The sequence below is a fragment of the Neofelis nebulosa genome, chromosome 17 (assembly GCF_028018385.1).
Source record: "Neofelis nebulosa isolate mNeoNeb1 chromosome 17, mNeoNeb1.pri, whole genome shotgun sequence".
NCBI lineage: Eukaryota > Metazoa > Chordata > Mammalia > Carnivora > Felidae > Neofelis > Neofelis nebulosa.
Window position 1 is genome coordinate 8,714,678 of NC_080798.1, and position 17,305 is coordinate 8,731,982.

Consider the following 17,305-nt stretch of genomic DNA (forward strand, 5'->3'; position numbering starts at 1 on the left):
AGCCAGCCAGGCCTCCCCTTCCTCATGCTTTCTAACTTGACTTTCTCTTTTCCTTCCTGCAACTCACTGATTTTTTTTGCTTCTATTTCTATATTCATTTTAAGTGTGGTTGGACCACTACACTTGATTTTCAGACCTGCAGTGTCAAAGAGCCTTGATGTCCAATAACCAACTTCAGCCAACCCTAGTTATTACCATTTGAGCGAATATTTCCTGCCCCTGCCGGGTTTCAGGCGTGCTTACCAATGTTTCACAGCGGAAATGCAAGGTCTTCTCCTTGACCTGGAGAAGATCACGTTCTCCAGGGTGCACCCCAATGCCTAGCAAAATAAGACCCTCCCTTGTGCCCTGCACATGGCCCAGGATGGGAAAGGTTGCTATTACCTGGCGGAGATGGGCCAGGCGTGCCCACGTGCTGCTTGGGGGGAGCCTTGGCGGTGAGCGTTTGGGCGAGTTGCAAGATCGAGCTCTGAAAATGTTTCTGCTGCTGACCCGGGTGTTGGAGTCTCCGTAATTGCCCTCTAGGAAGGATTAGGGGATGTCCAGAAAGTCTATTTTCAAATGGTAAATGATGTCCAGCAGCTTCTCATGTGTTCATTGACCATTTGTAGATCTTTTTGGGTGATCTAGTTCTCCAAATTCTTGCTCAAATTTACTTGGTTTCTTTTTTTTCCTTTCTTTATACACACACACACACACACACCTGGGATACAAGTTCTTCAAAAGAGATGATTTGCAAACATTTCCTCCCAGTCTGTGGCTTTTTTTTTTTTACAGATGAAAAAAAAATTTTTTTTAACGTTTGTATTTATTTTTGAGAGAGAGAGCGTGAGTAGGGGAAGGGCAGAGAGAGAGGGAGGCACAGAATCCAAAGCAGGCTCCAGGCTCTGTCAGCACAGAGCCCTACGTGGGGGTCGCACTCACGAACCTCGAGATCATCTGCACCAAAGTCGGCTGCGTGACTGAGCCACCCAGGCGCCCCGACGTGGTTGGTTTTTCACGTGGCAAGTTGTACGTGTTTATAAAGCCGAGTGTATCTTTTTAAGGGATCCTGCTTTTGGTGGGACTATATTGTGCTTTAACAGGCAGTTTTGTTAACAGCATTTGAACTCTTGTCATTTTTGGTCGCTCCTGGAGGCACCTCCTGTGGCGAAGGGGAACCCGGGGAAAGCTAAAGGTACCACTGATTTGTTAAACGATTCTCAGGGAAAACCTAAGCCACTGAGTTGGACATCTTGGGAAGATTAACCACGACAGGACACGGGAGTTATAACTTGCTATGCGAATTACACAGTGAAATGTTTAACATATTCAAGTAGTTTTCTTTGCACCGTTAGGCATTTGAATACTGACCGAAATTAGAAAATTTCCAACTATTGGGCACCAGGGTGGCTCAGTTAAGCATCCAGGTCTTGGTCTTGGCCCAGGTCAGTATCTCTCAGTTCGCAGATTTGAGCCCCTATGGAGCTCTCTGCTGACAGGGTAGAGCCTGCTTGGGATGACGTCTCCCTCTCCGCCTTTCCCCCCACTTGGATCTCCCTCAAAAAAACATTATGTTTTCAAGCCTTGCCCATTAATCCCTAAGGGCACATTAACAGGTGACAGTTAAGAACTGGGTAGCTGCTAAATGCTCCATGTCTACCCTTCCAGGTCTAAAAGGTCTAAAAGGTCTAGCTTTTGTCTCACAAAGCATCATGGAGGGGCGCCTGGGTGGCTCAGCGACTAGGCTTCTGACTTTGGCTCAGGTCATGATCCTGTGGCTTGTGGGTACGAGCCCAGCGTCAGGCTCTGTGCGGACAGCTCGGAGCCTGCTTCAGATGCGGTCTCCCTCTCTCTGCGCCTCCCCTGCTCATGCTCACTCCCAAAAATAAACATTAACAAAAAAAAGGCATCACGAAATTTAACATTCCTGTTTCCAGTGCATTACTATTTGCAGAACATTCCCTGTCCCTTTCTTTCCAAAGAAGCCCAGACCTCCTGGCTTGGCACAGACCAGAAGGGCCCATGGGACCGCGAGGACGGGACTGGGTCTGACATGGTGGCAACTCCATACTTTACAGCTGACTCGACAGCTTCACCCACTAGGCAACCTCAGGCCGTGGCGGTTTTGAGAACTACGCGGGACCCTGGAGGAAATTCCTTGAAGGGCAGGTTACAGGGCAACCGTTGTGACAGGCGACTTTTCTTGCCCAGGGGGCCTCCCTCCACTGGGCCTGCCTCCGCAGCAGACACACACTGCCAAGACACCACATTTCTTTAAAAATAATTTATTGGTTTGGGATCACAAAGTACAGGGAAAGCCAGAGGGCAGTGCCTGTGACCCCCGGCTGTCTTTCCCTGTGTGTGCGCCTGGAAATACCTCTGTGGACACCAGGCTTGGCCCTCAGCACCCTCACCCTAACAGCTGCAGCGTTAGCACCTGACTGCATGGGAAGTTTGGACACACCCCGTGCACAACGCGGGGTCCCCCTCCGGTCACTTTCCAGGTATCTTTTTTTGCGAATGGTGAAACTGCCCTTGTTGCAACTGTCAACTTCTTAAAACTTCACGAATGAGGACGTCACGGGCAATCTATGCCTCAAAGCTCTCAGAGCCGTTTGAACATTTTAGGAGGCCTTCCTGAGCAGCAGTGACTAAAGCCCTGTGGTCCCAGTATTCTAAGGCCCAGGCTGCCTGTGGCACCTAAACAGGGGCCCCCGCAGTCCCCCACATCCTAGGGCGGCGATGGAGGAAGCGCAGGCCAGGCCAAGCATGAGGAATAAACAGTCAATTTTATTGGGCTCAGACCAGGAGTCCGTGGGTCTTGAGGACCTCTGTGTATTTGTTGATTTTCCCCTCCACGTTCTTTTCGGCCTGTTTCCGTAGCCTCTGTGGGGTGAGGAGGACAGATGCCGGTCGGTGGCTGCCACTTGGGACACTCCTCCCAGGACCCCACCCGATCCCACTCCCCTCCTGGCGGGTGGGCCTCAGAGAGGCCTCTGGGGCTGAACCGCCGCATCCAGACACGCCCCCGCCCCCAAAGGCCCTGCCCGAGCCTGGTGCCCTTAGCTTCCAGCCCATCCTCACCACGAGCTGCTTCTTCTTCCGGTAATGGATCTTGGCCTTCTCCTTCCGCTTCTCCTCCAGGGTGGCCGTTACTGCCTGGTACTTCCAGCCCACCTCGTGAGCCAGGCGCCCCAGGTAAGCAAACTGTGGGGGAAGGGGGAGAAGTGAAGCGGAGCCAGGGTGGCTAGGGGACAGGTGAGAAGCTGTCACAGCAGACCCCATAAGGGCTCCCCGCCCCCTCCCCCTGGCATCAGCTGAGCCACTGGCGTTGTCGGCACCGCCAGCAATGGCATCCGCAGACCATCGTGAGAAAGAGACATCATCTGCCAGCCTCCGGGACCTCAAGTCCGTCCCGCCCCGGGCGAGACCACCCTGTGTAACCGACAGCTCACCTTCCGTGTAGGCTTCAGCCGCACAACTTTGAGGGCGGCGGGAACCACCATCCGCTTTTTCTGTTAGAGAAGGAGAGGGGCTTAAGAAACCTGGAGTGAGGGACAGACAGGGGACAAGGCTGTCTGGGAGAGCGTCTCAGTCAGTGCTGTTCTCACGAGGATCAAACAATGTAGGTACAACTGTGCAACATCACGGACGCCGCGCACACGAATGCTGCACAGGAACGTCACGCTCACCTTGTCGTAGGGGGGCGGGATCCCGTCAAACACCTTGAGGCGGTCTAGGGCGGCCTGGCCTCGCTTGGTCTTGTGGGGCAGCATGCCTGTGGGCAGAGGGGCGGCAGGCTCGCTCACCGGGGCTCACGAGGACCCCCGCCCCGCCGGCGCACAGGCGGCCTCAGATGGTAGTGCATGTGGAGTCATCTCACGGTTGGGGAACTCGAACACGAGTGGGAGAAGTCCTCATCACCGGCCACCCGGCCGTCCCCGCCTGCGGTCCCCGGGCCCAGCTCACCTCGCACCGTCCGCCAGAAGATGCGGCTGGGCGCGCGGAAGTGGTAGGGGCCTCGGGATGGGTTGGTGTTCATCCGCTTGCGGAGGAAGGCCAAGTACTTCACTGCGGGGACAGAGCAGCACAAAGGCTCAGCCCCAGACACACGAACACCCGCACTCCCAGGGGCCTTTTAGGAACTCATATGGGCACTTCCCACCACCTGCGGGCTCACTTTTGGAGCCAAGGAAGCCTGAGGCTCTCCCAGGTCAATCCTCTCTAGCCCTCCTCCCACGTCCGAACTTACACTTGTTTCTGTAGAAATTGCCAGAAATGTTGATGCCCTCGCAGCGCACGACGACGACCTTCCGGCCTAGAGAAAAAGGAAAACGAGGTGACGGAGGAGAACAAAAGCTAGGTAGCCAGCCGAAGGCTTTACCTACAAACCGGCCACCACACACCTGCCCGGTTACGCCGAGGACCCGGAAACAGGGATCCTCCCCTGTATGGAACTGACCGTAAGGCACAAGAAACCCAAGACCCTGGCAGGGGATCCCCTTGCCCCACCCAAGTCACAGAGCTAGACTTGTGCTTAAATGAACAGCCAAACGGGAAAAGAATGTTCCATGTTGGAGCCCCCGACCCCGGGACAGGGAAGGGCTGGCAGGTCTCAGAGCGGTGCATGGGGTTGATCTCATGGTCGTGAGACTCAAACGAAAGATGGTGATTGTCGCTCATCACGGACCTCTGGTTGGGACTCGGGGGGGGGGGGGGGGGGGGGAGTTGGGCAGAGCAGACTTACCCAGCAGCACCTGTTTGGCCACAATGGCCGCCAGGCGGCCCAGGAGATGGCCTCTGCCATCGAGCACCAGGACCTGGTGGAGATGGGGGGAGAGCTTAGACACACCCACGGCACTGACTACCCACCCCCCAAAGCAACCACTGCTTTCTACTTGATTCTTTCACCTTCTCCCCCAGAGCAATTCCTATCCATTAGCACGCCTGGAAACTAGGACCCAAGGCCCATTTTACAGATGTGGCCAAGCAAGCAAATGGGGGACTCGAGACTTCAGTAAATGGAATAAAACAAAGACCTTGCCTCACATCTCACAGCTGCCTGAAGGGCAGGAATGTTTTAAGCCCAGATTACATTCAAGGCTGAGAGAACGTGCTGGGATTTGAACAAAGACTGGCAACACTCTGTCCACGGACCCAGTTAGAATTTATCATCGGTGACACCAGCTGCGGGAATGCTGACGGATTCACTCTCTCCTGATCTCAAGGGCAAAACCGTTTCCAGCACACACTGAATAGTAAAGGAAACGGGCCCAGTGTGGGTGAGGCTCTGCGGCGTAGACAAAAGCCTGTGCTGGGTTTTACATGGACTAACTGTGTCCCTGGGCGAACTGCTCAACACCGAATCCTCAGCTTCACCACGAGCAAAGTCCCCACTCTTACCGAGTGCTTGTTATATACTTGTGATTGTTGGAAGGCAGAAGGGTACAGAATCTAAAGCCAGACTTCCTGACAATGTGACTTTGGCTAAAAATCTCCAGCCTCCTCACCTGGAAGATGAGGATAACAGTATCTGCCTCAGGAACGTTATGGGAAGGTCAGGGAATTACACAAAATATAACACAAGCCGTGCCAGGAACACGTGTTCAGAGAACTTCTCTACCACTTTCCCCAGGGCACACACTTGCTTTTTCCTTCCTCAACCACTCAGACTCCTTACATGAAATTCACATGGGGACCGTTTCCCCGAGCCATCCCCTCCTCTACAGAAAAGAAATGACAGGAGTGCGGGCACTCAGACCTAAGCTTCTGCTGTGTCCCTGGAGGTCCCCAACCTCCTCCCCCACCCCCCCCACCTCCCGTTTAAGAACAGTGTAGGCCCCGGGGTTGTGGAGCCTTTTTATTACAGGTCCCTCCTTTCAGATCTTTAAAATCAACCCCAACGAGCAAGAGAAAAAGAGGAATTCGTTCCTGCACGCCCTGTAGGCGAGAACGCTCTGGACCCACTGCCTAAATTTCCTACGAAAACGCTCAAAGCTGCAGAACACGGATTAGCAGTCCCACGAGGTTGAAGCAACGCGCGACTGGGGCATGTTGGTCCTCGGCGTCTCACCGCCGCGAGGCCGCCCAGGCGCTTTCTGCGTGCTTCCCCGCCGCTGGGGACACACGGGTCTCATTCGGCCAAGGAACAAAGGCAAACGAGACCTAATTTTAAACTAACTCTTCCCGTGCTGCGAGCCCCCATAATCACCCCTAAGGGAGGAACGATGCCGCATTTTAGCCAGTCACCGACCAAGAAAACCAAAAACACCCCCCGGGTATCTCCTATTTCCCCTGTTGCAGACTCTTCTTAGACCAAAAGCTGCCCCGTTTCGCTCAATTACCTAGATTAAATCTCACAATACACCTACGAGGGGAAAGAGCGTATAACTCGGCCCCGGCCTGGATCCCACCCGGCCCCACGCCTCCCCGGCCCGCGCGGAGCCCGCACCTGAGCCTCCGCCATCTTCGGCAGCCGCCTAGGAAAGGAGGAAGGCTCTGCGCAGGGTTTCTTATCCCTTGAAACAGGGGCGGAGGAAGTGACGCCGCATGGGCTGTGCGGGCAGCTTTCCGTCTTTGCATTGGTTGAAGCGTCTGGCGCGTGCGCAGAGAGGCCCCGCTAGAAGGCGGGTCGTCTCCCGACTGTCCAATCCGGGTCCAATTCTTCTCGCCGGCGCTTAGATAGCCATTGCTGTGAGGGGCGAGAGATCACGTGGGGGTAGGACGGCTCAGCTGGGGCGGGGCTGGCCAGCCTCGGCCGCCATATTTTTGAGGGGCTGCTAATCTCCCTCTAGGGCGGGGGACTCGCCCGCTAAAGCGAGCGCAGGCTGCAGGGCACGTGGTGGCCCGCAGAGGGCAACGAGGCTTTCTGTTCAGGGCCCAGTCTAGACCGGGTAGGTCTGGGTCCGGTGCCTGGTGTGCCTCCTTGTGACCTGGCCAAACCCCTGGCCTGTCTAGACCTCAACGTCCTCATCTGTAAAACAGGTGTAGGTCGTTTTCCCTATGCGATCTGAGAGTGTGAGGGAATGACTCCAGATGGCTTCTGCTGCGTCCCTTACCTGCGATGTCCTTCTCTCCAGCCCCACCTTCTAATATCTGGCATGTCACAATGCCAGTGCTTTTTGGCTGGGGTCCTTTCCTCCAGAGAGCGTCCCCGGTATCTGGGGCTGGGCCGGGTACCTCCTCTGGGCTCCCACAGTGCCTGTTCTCCTGCCATCAGAACGTGTCACGCTGTACTGACCCCAGAGGGGTCCCGTGTCTTCTCCCCCATAGATCAGGAGCCCTGAGGGGGCTGGGTGGGTTCTGACTCGCATCTGGGTCCCCGCAGTGCCATGCACTGGCTCTGGGCCCCAGGAGGCGTCAGAAAACGGCTACTGAATGAAGCATTGCGTTAACCGAAAAACCGAGACTCGCACGCAAACTGCCCCGTCCACACCATGTCCCACCTACAGACAGGCCTGGCCAGAGCTGGTAGAAAAGGATGATTTATATACAATTTCCTGGGGACAAGGACTTTGTACAGAGGGGGATAGGTGGGTCTGGGGCTGGCGTTGGGGGCTGGCGTTGCCTCCATCCTGGGGGGAGAGTGAGCGGGGCAGCGTGGTCGAGGAAGGAACCAGTCTCTAGCTGACTTTCTCCGAGTCCCGGCTCTGTGTCCTCGGGCAGGTGATTCCTCTCTCTGGGCCTCAGTGTCTTCCTCTGTAAATGGGATGATACATGTGTCTGTCTCACGGGGCTGCTTGGGGGGTCCGTGGAGAGAGGAGAGGAGAGCATCAAGTGCAGGGCTACTGAAAACAATTCCATTTGCAGTGAGCGCTCGCTGTAACACAGCATCTCGGCATCACTGTCCGAGACAAGACGGTTCTCTCAGACAGTGATGGGAGCAGCGGGATCCGAGCTCTCCCAACACAGCCACAAGGCAGCCCCATGTGAAAGTGAGCATTCCAAAGCACCTAAGGAGCTGATTGTTACATTTTGCCTAATTTAAACTTAGGCAATGGTGTGTTTCTTAGGAGAGCAGGAAAGCAGAGTGGATACCAGCAAGGATGGGAGGAAAACTCAATGGATGGCCTTAAAAAAAAAAAAAATTGTAGGGGCGCCTGGGCGGCTCAGTTGTTGGTTAAGCGTCTAACTTGGGCTCAAGTCATGATCTTTTTTTTTTTTTTTTTAATTTTTAAAAAATCTTTATTTATTTTTGAAAGAGACAGAGACAGAGCAGGGGAGGAACAGAGAGAGGGAGACCCAGAATCCCAAGCAGGCTCCAGGCTCCACAACCCCCACACCTATCACCACATCCCGCCCCCCCGCCCCATGCAGGGCTCAAACCCACACCGTGAGGTCATGACCTGAGCCGGTCAGACGCTTAACCGACTGAGCCCCCCAGGCACCCCTACAGATGAAGCACTTCTTATAAAAATTTAGTGTCGCATGCACACTGGATTCTAAAGACTTGGTATGAAAGAATGAGTAAACTATCTTGGGGCACCTGGGTGGCTCAGTGGGTTGAGCGTCCGACTTCAGCTCAGGTCATAATCTCGAAGTTCGGGAGTTCAAGCCCCACATCGGGCTCTGTGCTGACAGCTCGGAGCCTGGAGCCTGCTTCAGATTCTGTGTCTCCTTCTCTCTCTGCCCCTACCCCACTCATGCTCTGTCTCTCTCTCTCTCTCTCTCTCTCTCTCTCTCTCTCTCTCTCTCAAAAATAAACGTTTAAAAAAAATGAGTAAACTACCTCAATAATTTTTAAAAATATTGATTACATGTTGAAATGACAACATCTTGGATACACAGGGTGAGATAAAATATATTAAAGTTACCTGTTTCTTTTTACTTAAAAACATGTGGCTACAGGACGCCTGGGTGTTAAGCGTCTGACTTTTGATTTTAGCTCAGATCATGATCTCACAGTTTGTGAGATCGAGCCCTGCATGGGGCTCTGTGCTGACAGTGTGGAGCATGCTTGGGATTCTCTCTCTCTCCCTTTCTCTCTGCCCCTCCCCTCTCCTCTCAAAATGAATAAACGCTAAAAAAAAATTAAATTTAATTAAAAAAAAATGTGGCTATTAGAAAGTTTTTTTTGTTGTTTTTTTGTTTTTTAAGTAATCTACATGCCCAATGTGGGGCTCGAACTCACAACCCTGAGATCGAGAGTTACATGCTCTACTGACTGAGAGAGCCAGGTGCCCCAACTATTAGAAAGTTTTAAATGACATGTGTGGCTTGTGTTCTATTTCTGTTGGACAGCCTTGCTCTGAGGGCTTTGTGTGTGTCACTTAACCTCCAGACAACTCTATGGTAGAAAGAATATTATTAGAGTCTTTTGTACAGATAAGGAAACTGAGGCAGAAGAGGGAAAGGCTTAGATGCCCAGAAAGCCCAGAGTCAAGTCTTGGCTCTGTCACTCATGTGCTGTGTGACTTTTGGCAAATTATTTACTTCTCTGTGCCTTGGTTTCAGCCTCTGTGAAACAAAATAAAAATGACACCAGCTTCTCAATGAAGTAGGTTAATTCGTAGAAAGCCCAGCATAAGGGCCGTAACTCTAAGGCATTATATGTGTGAACAATTACTGCAAACTGCTTCTTCTTAGAGTCCTCTGGGCCCATCAGGAACCCACTAAGGCTTTCTGTCCTTTCTCCCTCCTGGCCCACCTGCCTCCCGCCCTCACACCTGTTCTCACCTTCTTTTTTCCATCACTCACCTCCCCTGGTTCCTTGCTACCCTGGACAGGAAGTCCCAGCTCCCTTGCTTGGTGTTTGAGGGCTAGATTTTCACACCCACACTCCGCTCACAGCTTTTTCACACCTGGAAGTCTTTGCAAAGATGGTCCCCTCTGCCTGCTTCAGGAGGCTACTCTCTCCTGGCTTGCAGACTCCTGTAGCCAAATGTCTCCCCTGGGGCCCCCTTATGCACCCAGGTCCCCGCTGAGCTCACTCTCTTTCCCTAATCTCCCTTGTCCCTCAGGTTCCCCACTGGGCCAGACCCAGGGTCCTCTGTGCCACCTGCCCAAGCCTGTCAACCTGCAGCCCTGTTCTTTTTGTCTTGTTTTTTTTTTTTTTTTTTTTCAACTTTTTTTTTTTTTTTTTTTTTTTAATTTACTTTTGGGACAGAGAGAGACAGAGCATGAACGGGGGAGGGGCAGAGAGAGAGGGAGACACAGAATCGGAAACAGGCTCCAGGCTCCGAGCCATCAGCCCAGAGCCTGACGCGGGGCTCGAACTCACAGACCGCGAGATCGTGACCTGGCTGAAGTCGGACGCTTAACCGACTGCGCCACCCAGGCGCCCCTTGTCTTGTTTTTTAAAGATGTGCTTTTTAAAGAAGATTTTATTTTATTTTATTTTATTTTATTTTATTTTATTTTATTTTATTTTATTTTATTTTATTTTTACATTTATTTATTTTTGATAGAGAGAGACAGAGCACAGGTGGGGGGTAGGGGCAGAGAGAGAGGGAGACACAGAATCTGACCCAGGCTCCAGGCTCTGAGCTGTCAGCACAGAACCCGATGCGGGACTTGAACTCACAAACCGTGAGATCATGACCTGAGCCGAAGTCGGACGCTTAACCGACTGAGCCGCCCAGGTGCCCCTATTTTATTTTATTTAAACATTTTTTTAATGTTTATTCATTTTCTGAGAGACAGAGTGCCAGTGGGGGAGGGGCAGACACACACGCGCGCACACACACACACAGAATCCCAAGCAGGCTCCAGGCTCTGAGCTGTCAGCACGCACAGAGCCCGATGCGAGGCTCGAACGCATGAACTGTGAGATCATGACCTGAGCTGAAGTTCGACACGTAACCAACTGAGCAACCCAGGTGCCCCCTAAGATTTTCTTTTTAAGTAATCGCTACACCCAACGTGAGGATCGAACTCACAACCTGGGGATCAAGAGTCGCCTGCTCCACTGACTGAGCCACGCAGGTGCCCCCGCCCTGTCCTTCTTGATCCCTGACTCTTGAAACTGCCTGTCCCCTTCTCTCCATCCCCATGGTGCCAGTCCTGGCCCTGACTCAGGCCTTGTCCTCTCTCCTGGGACCCTCGCCCAGCATCCAGTCTGTCCGGTCGTCATGGCCCCAGAGTGGTCTTCCTCATCCAGAGCACCCTCCCCCCCCCCCGCCCCCCCCCCCGCCCCGCGCCCTACACACAAAGTCCAGAGTGCTGGGCTTGGTGAAGGATTCACCGAGCCGAGTCAATGCTCCACGAGCCACAGGGGCAGCACATCCCAGAGCCTGGAGGCGTAAGCGCCTGTGGCCTCCACAGGGTCAGTGTCATCCCCTCAGACCTCCCCAAGCCCTCTGTCCATTCTGCTGGCTCACCTGCTCCCTGGGGTAGGGCGTTCTCCATCTCCTCCTTCGCCAGTGCAGGCACCAGGCAGCGGACATCAGCAAGAGAGCCACGGGCAACAGCAGCAGGAGGAGCAGCAGAGGGGCCTGAGGGGCTGGCAGGGCTGTGGCCTCCAAGGCCCTGGGGCTCCTTGGGGGCAGTGGGGTGGTGGAGGAGTCTGCTGGGAGAGAGGAGGCTGGGTGAGTGAGAAGAAGGGCTGGGCCAGAGAAGGGCAGAGCAAGGGAGGGGCCGAGAGAGAGAGAGAGAGAGAGAGAGAGAGAGAGAGAGAGAGACGCAGAATCCAAAGCAGGCTCCAGACTCTGAGCCATTAGCACAGAGCCCAACGCGGGGCTCGAACCCACGAACTGCGAGATCATGACCTGAGCCGAAGTTGGATGCTCAACAGACTGAGCCCCCCAGGAGCCCCTGGAGAAATATATTTCTAGGGCTTATGTATTGATTCGTTTATTCCTCTTTTTCCTCCAATCGGCTGTGAGCTCCATGTGGGTGACAGGAACCTTATCTTATTTATTGCCAGACCCTACTACTTAGTGCTCATTAAGTAATATTATAATAGCTTAATTTCATAAATTAAATATCTGGCCAATTGACAAATGGGAAGATAATAAAACGGTCAAAGACCCTTCCCTGTACACACTCACCCCATTCTCTCTTCCCTTCACCCACTGGGCTCCAGCCACATGTGTCCCTTCACTCTTCCTTAAACACATAGGCAGGTTTCCGCCTCAGGGCCTTTGCACTGGCCGTTCCCTCATTCTCAACTTTCAGCGACTTTCCAGCCAACCACCTCAGACCATGCTTCCATCACCCTGTTGTAATTTGCCTGCATAGGGCTCCTTATACTCAGCTGTTTTCCTCTTTAATTATTATCCTTATGTGTTTATCGTCTTTCTCCTCAATTAGTATATCAGCCCCACATGTGCAAGCACTTGGTCTTGCTCTGGGCTGTGTTGTCACCAAGGACATGGTTCATAAAATGTGGTCAAATGAATGAATAGTCATAAATGTAAGTACAAATGAAGCTTGATTTAGATGGCAAAATGATTGGAAATGTGGGGAGAAACTGAGAAAATTAGGATGGAAGGTAGCTTAAAAAAAAATTTTTTTTTTAAATGTTTATCCTAGAGAGGGAGAGAGAGCGTGAGCTGGGAAGGGGCAGAAAGGGAGAGAGAGGGAGACACAGAATCCGAAGCAGGCTCCAGGTTCTGAGCCACCAGTACAGAGCCTGATGAAGGGGCTCAAACTCACAAGCTGTGAGATCATGACCTGAGCCAAAGTCGGACACTTAACCGAATGAACCACCCAGGCGCCCCAAAAGGTAGTGTTTAACCATCCCTCTCAAGGGCACCAGACGGGCTCAGCCAGTGGAGCGCGTGACTCCTGATCCTGGGGCTGTGAGTTCCAGCCCCGGGTGTGGTACAGAGAATACTAAACGAAAACAGAAATAAAAACCAAACAATCTGACAGATCTAGTAACAAATACCAGGACAGGAACCTCCAAATAATATCATAGTAAGGTGGGGAGAAAATACGTACACACAGATTCAACTCGGATCCTGCCAAAAAATAATCTATTTTTTTTCCCCCTTTTCCTCCTAAGACAGGGTCAGTTACATAACGGATTATGTACTTGGCCACAGAGTAAACCTTACTATGCTGAAGAAGTCATGTTTTCACACGGCGCAGTCTCTCATTATATTCTGATTATGTGATTTCCCATTGATCCTTTAGAGTTGGTGAGTCCCCTCCCCCAGCAACTGTTGACACACCTCCTAAGAGAGTCTGAATTCACATGTGTCAGCAGTGTGAAATGCACACTGGTTCCTAAAGATTTAACAGGGGACAAAGGACGTGAAATGTCACACTAAATAATTATTTATTTATTTTTGTAAGAGCCTATTTATTTATGGGCCTGGGTTCGAGCCCTGAATTGGGCTCCTCGCTGATAGCACAGAGCCTGCTTGGGATTCGCCTCTCCCTCTCTCTGTCCCTCCCCTGCTTGTGCTCACTCTCTCTCTCTCTCTCTCTCTCTCTCTCTCTCTCAAAATAAATAAGTGAAACCTGGAAAAAGAAAAAGGCAGGGATGACTGTTCCCTTCTCAGAGATGGGTAAACTGAGGCCTAGAAAGAGGAATGAACTTGGGGGGACATGCCCCAAGGTCACACAGCCAATGGGAGCAGAGCAGGGTCTGGGATGGCCTGAGGGGAAGGGGTGAGGGGCTGTGGGATGCGAGAGGTGAGGGTAGGAGGTGGGGGCTTGGGGGGGGCCTTTACCGGGCTGACACTGTAGCTCCAGGCACCCCGAGAAATTCCTGCGGGTGATCCAGGGCTTCAAGGCCGCCAGCTGCTCGGAGGTGTCCTGCAGGAGGTGGGAGATGTTGGTCTGGACGAATCGAAGACAGCTGGGGAGGGGCTGGGGGCAGGGGAGGGAGACGTCACCACCGCATCACCCTCCGCTCAGGCCAAGGGCCTTCCCTGCCTGGCAATGCCTAACAGGGTCCCGTGAGGGTCTCCGAGGGAGAGTTTGGACCCCTGCCCCCAGGATTGCTAAAGGGAGATGTCCTTAGCGATGCACTGAGAGCGGGCCCAGTCAGATCTGGGTCCCGAGGGGGTTTGGATCGCCTCCTTCTGGTTGCTAGGGGAGAGAACCCCTCAGCAACACCCAGTAACGGGCCTGAGAAATCAACTCAGAACTGGACAGGACCCTCGCCATCTTTCAGTGCCTAGGGAAGCGTTCTTTTCAGCAGTGGGGCCCCCCAGGGGGACTGGGGTTCCAGCCCCACCACCCGTGGGTTGCTAAAGAAATCTCCAGTAAGTAAGCCCTAGGAAGGCATTTCACACACTCCCCTAGGTGTCTCCCAAGTTCAGGGCTAACCTGGAAGGCACACAAGGTGACAAAATGTATCTCGGTGTTGACCGCCTCCAGCAGGCTTTGCATCTGGGACCCAGCCACAGCCTTGAGCCGACCCATCCAGCGCTGGGCCAGGACCAGGTGCCAGAATGGCCCACAGAGCTCGTCCTGGGAGAGAAAACCCAAGTTCGGGGGCCCGCCGGTGGAGGGGGCTGGGGGCCTGTGCTGGTGGGGCTGGAAGGATGAGGGGCCAGGGCCTGGGGTCCTGCATCCCAGGGGAGGAAGGGGCAGGTCGGCCGGCTGGCGAGTTCCTCCCCCCCCCCCCCCCCAGGGGTGGTGCTTCCTGAGTCTACCCCCGCCCCAGCCCCTCCCATCTGCGACTCACGTCCTGTAGGTTGGCGGCGACGGTGACTGGGTAATCCTGAAGCAGGTAATCAGACTATGGGAGAAAACAGGGTCAGACCCGGCTGAAGACAGGAGAAAACGGAACTATGGAGACCCAGAGAGAGGGGGATAGGGAGCCACAGAGAGAGAGGGGGGGACAGAGAGCCAGAGAGAAGGGGACAGAGAGCCAGACACCTAGAGGGGGGAACTTAGCCCCAGTGGGCGCAGAAAGGCGCACCGGAGACGATGGGACCGGGCCCTCACCAGCTTTCGGATGGTGACCTTGAAGGTGGAGGAGATGGGGCTGTGGCTGAAGGAACAGTCGGGGGACCCGCGGAGGCCAGGGCTGAGCAGTAGCAGCAGCAGCAGGGAGGTCTGCGGGCGAGGCACGGGGTGGGGGCGCCCTCTGTCGGCTCCACACACACCCCTCACCTGGGCACTCACCCCCCCCCCCCCAACCCCGGCCCCCTTCTCTCTGTCTCCCCTCTTTCTCCCTTCCCAGGTCTCCTTCCCTCTCGTCCAGCAGTCGGCCTTCCTGCTTGGGGCTCCCGTGCCCGTCTCGGACCAGCCCCCCCGCCCCACGCTTCCTCTCTGCCTGTATCCGATGCTGGCCCCGTCCGTCCCCCCAGCTCCCCATTTCCCCGCTGCGCCCACGGCTCCCCGTGTCTGCTCACCTCAGCCCGGGACTTTCTCTCTCTGTCCACCTACCTGCCCCTCTCCGTCCCGCTCTCCTTTCTCCACGTGGGTCCTGCCTTCCCCATCTGTACCTCCATTTCTTCCCCGACCCTGTCCATCTCTCCCGTACCCCTGTCGCTGTCCCCCACCCCTGTCCAAGTCCCCCTCCTCTGTGCATGTCTTCCACCATTGTCCGTCTCTTCCCTGCCCCGTGTCCCCCTCCTCTATACGTGTTCCCCACCCCTGTCCGTGTCCCCCACCCCTGTCCGTGTCTCCCACCTCTGTCCATGTCCCTCTCTTCTGTATATGTCCCCCACCCTTGTCCGTCTCTCCCCTGCCCCTATGTCCCCCCGCTCTGTGCGTGTTCCAACCCCTGTCCAGGTCCCCCACCTCTGTCCATCTCCTCTCTCAGATCTGCCCATTTTGATCCGGCTCTGCCTCTCCCCCAGCTTGCCCCCCAGGTATACGCACAGTTGGGCTCCAGGCTGGCGCCAGCACTATCATCTCGGCCGGAGGCCCCTCATGCCTATGGCCAGATCTTGGAAGGGACAGAAGAGGGAGTCTCAGACCCCCACACCCCAGCCCCTTCCTCACCCGCCCCTTCACCTCCCCACCCCTCCCTCGGCTCCTTGATGTGGCTAAGTTTCCGCCTCCTACTCCCTCGGGCTTCCTGCATGAGCCCCAGTTACGGCGAAAACTCATCTCCCCTTCTAAGAACCCCGACGTCCGGTCCCCGGAACCCTCCCCGGGCCAGGGACCCAGGAACCTGACCCCCATCCCTCCTCCCTCAGCCAGGAGGGGGACCCCGGCCCCGCCCCTCGGGGACCCGGAGTCCATTTCTCCTCACGCACCAGGCTTGCCCCGGCTGGGCGTGGAAGGGGCCAGGCCGGGTGACAGCCAGAGATCGAAAGCGAAAGGAAATTTTGGGGGGCGATAGTGAGCCCGGGGTGGATCGGGCTGAGGCAACGGGCGCCACCTGGTGGTGACAGGTGGCGTCTCACGCGCGCCCCGGAGCACCGAGTTGGGTTGATCCCCCGGTGGGACCCACAGCGAGTGGGGAGCGGGCTCCAGCCAGAAGCAATGCACTCGGGGCAAGGAGAAGGTCGCCCTGAGGACTTCATCCTCTCCTTGAATGGGGAAGGCGGGTCCGAGATGCGCACAGGAGTCAGAAGGAGGAGGGCCGAGCGCTGGAAGAGATGGAAGGAGAGCTGGGAGGGGAGAAAGAGGGGAGACAGAGAGAAGGGGGCTGTGTGTGTGTGTGTGGGGGGGGGGTCGTCCAGGTGAGGGGTGCGAGTGGAGCCGACAGAGGGCGCCCCCACCCCGTGCGTCGCCCGCAGACCTCCCTGCTGCCGCTGCTACTGCTCAGCCCTGGCCTCCGCGGGGACCCCCTACTGCTTTAGCCACAACCCCATCTCCACCTTGGATGCGTGGCCTAAGCGTAGCTCCTGGGAGCTCCGGGGTTCCTTGGCTTGTGTCTGCGTGTCTCCATCTCTGCCTCTGTCTTCACCTGGCCTTCTCTAGAAGTGTCTCCCCTCTGGGTGTCTCTTATAAGGACACTTGTCATTAGATGTTGGGCCCACTCGGATAACTCAGGATGATTTTTTTTTGTTTTTTTAAGTTTATTTATTTTGAGAGCGAGCGAGTGAGAGAGAGGCAAAGAGAGAGGAGAGAGAGAATCCCAAGCAGGCTCTGGACTGTGATATTATGACCTAAGCTGAAGCCAGACACTTAACCAACCGAGCCACCCAGGCGCCCCAACTCAGGATGTTATCTCGAGATCCTTAAGTTAATTATATCTGCAAGGACTGTTTTTCCAGAGAAGGTCACATGCATAGGTTCCAGAGGTGAGGACAGGGATGTATCTTTTTTGGGGGGGGGCACTATTCAAACCACTACAGCCCCCCCCCCCCCCCCGCCGGGCTGTTTCCCACCTCTGGGCCTTTGCACATGCTGTTTCTTCTGCTTGGGATTCTCTCTCCCTCTCTGCCCCTCCTGCGTGCGCTCTCTCAAAATAAATAAACTTTCCAAATAAATAAAGAAATAATATGATGTAGCAATGCCACTTCTG

General features: G+C 54.7%; 2 protein-coding genes and 4 non-coding genes across 12 annotated transcripts; all 6 read right to left on the bottom strand.

Moving 5' to 3' along the window:
• Window positions 1-2,752: 2,752 nt before the first annotated feature.
• On the bottom strand, window positions 2,753-6,569 carry RPL13A (ribosomal protein L13a). The gene is made up of 8 exons (XM_058706652.1): window positions 6,434-6,569; window positions 4,730-4,802; window positions 4,235-4,300; window positions 3,952-4,053; window positions 3,675-3,760; window positions 3,438-3,497; window positions 3,067-3,189; window positions 2,753-2,868 (listed from the first exon to the last, which is right to left on the bottom strand). Exons 1-8 carry the CDS (start codon window positions 6,446-6,448, stop codon window positions 2,782-2,784), a joined length of 612 nt encoding a protein of 203 aa, XP_058562635.1. The 5' UTR covers window positions 6,449-6,569; the 3' UTR covers window positions 2,753-2,781.
• LOC131500504 (small nucleolar RNA SNORD35) lies at window positions 3,287-3,373 on the bottom strand. The gene has a single exon (XR_009256319.1). It is a non-coding gene; the product is annotated as a small nucleolar RNA SNORD35 (small nucleolar RNA).
• Window positions 3,567-3,638, bottom strand: LOC131500501 (small nucleolar RNA SNORD34). Its single transcript, XR_009256316.1, has one exon. It is a non-coding gene; the product is annotated as a small nucleolar RNA SNORD34 (small nucleolar RNA).
• On the bottom strand, window positions 3,829-3,913 carry LOC131500499 (small nucleolar RNA Z195/SNORD33/SNORD32 family). The gene has a single exon (XR_009256314.1). It is a non-coding gene; the product is annotated as a small nucleolar RNA Z195/SNORD33/SNORD32 family (small nucleolar RNA).
• On the bottom strand, window positions 4,592-4,675 carry LOC131500500 (small nucleolar RNA Z195/SNORD33/SNORD32 family). The gene has a single exon (XR_009256315.1). It is a non-coding gene; the product is annotated as a small nucleolar RNA Z195/SNORD33/SNORD32 family (small nucleolar RNA).
• An 881-nt stretch (window positions 6,570-7,450) lies between the features above and the next one.
• Window positions 7,451-16,202, bottom strand: FLT3LG (fms related receptor tyrosine kinase 3 ligand). 7 transcript variants are annotated; one of them, XM_058706649.1, is made up of 8 exons: window positions 16,089-16,200; window positions 15,709-15,775; window positions 14,827-14,937; window positions 14,564-14,617; window positions 14,203-14,346; window positions 13,602-13,686; window positions 11,301-11,485; window positions 7,451-7,680 (listed from the first exon to the last, which is right to left on the bottom strand). In XM_058706649.1, exons 2-8 carry the CDS (start codon window positions 15,739-15,741, stop codon window positions 7,468-7,470), a joined length of 825 nt encoding a protein of 274 aa, XP_058562632.1. In that variant the 5' UTR covers window positions 15,742-15,775; window positions 16,089-16,200; the 3' UTR covers window positions 7,451-7,467. The 7 variants fall into 7 exon arrangements, with proteins under 7 accessions (XP_058562632.1, XP_058562631.1, XP_058562627.1 ...); XM_058706648.1 differs by having other exon boundaries at window positions 11,301-11,488; XM_058706644.1 differs by having other exon boundaries at window positions 11,301-11,488; window positions 13,602-13,740.
• Window positions 16,203-17,305: the final 1,103 nt, after the last annotated feature.

Coding starts and splice junctions, on each gene's coding strand:
- RPL13A (XM_058706652.1), bottom strand. Junction 3,190..3,437: donor GGCTGAAGCCTACACGGAAG/GTGAGCTGTCGG, acceptor CTTCCCCCACAG/TTTGCTTACCTGGGGCGCCT. Junction 2,869..3,066: donor GGAAGAAGAAGCAGCTCGTG/GTGAGGATGGGC, acceptor CTCACCCCACAG/AGGCTACGGAAACAGGCCGA.
- FLT3LG (XM_058706644.1), bottom strand. CDS start 15,741: ATGATAGTGCTGGCGCCAGCCTGGAGCCCAACT. Junction 14,938..15,708: donor CGCCAGCCTGGAGCCCAACT/GTGCGTATACCT, acceptor CCTCGCCCGCAG/ACCTCCCTGCTGCTGCTGCT. Junction 14,347..14,563: donor TCGCCGCCAACCTACAGGAC/GTGAGTCGCAGA, acceptor TTTCTCTCCCAG/GACGAGCTCTGTGGGCCATT.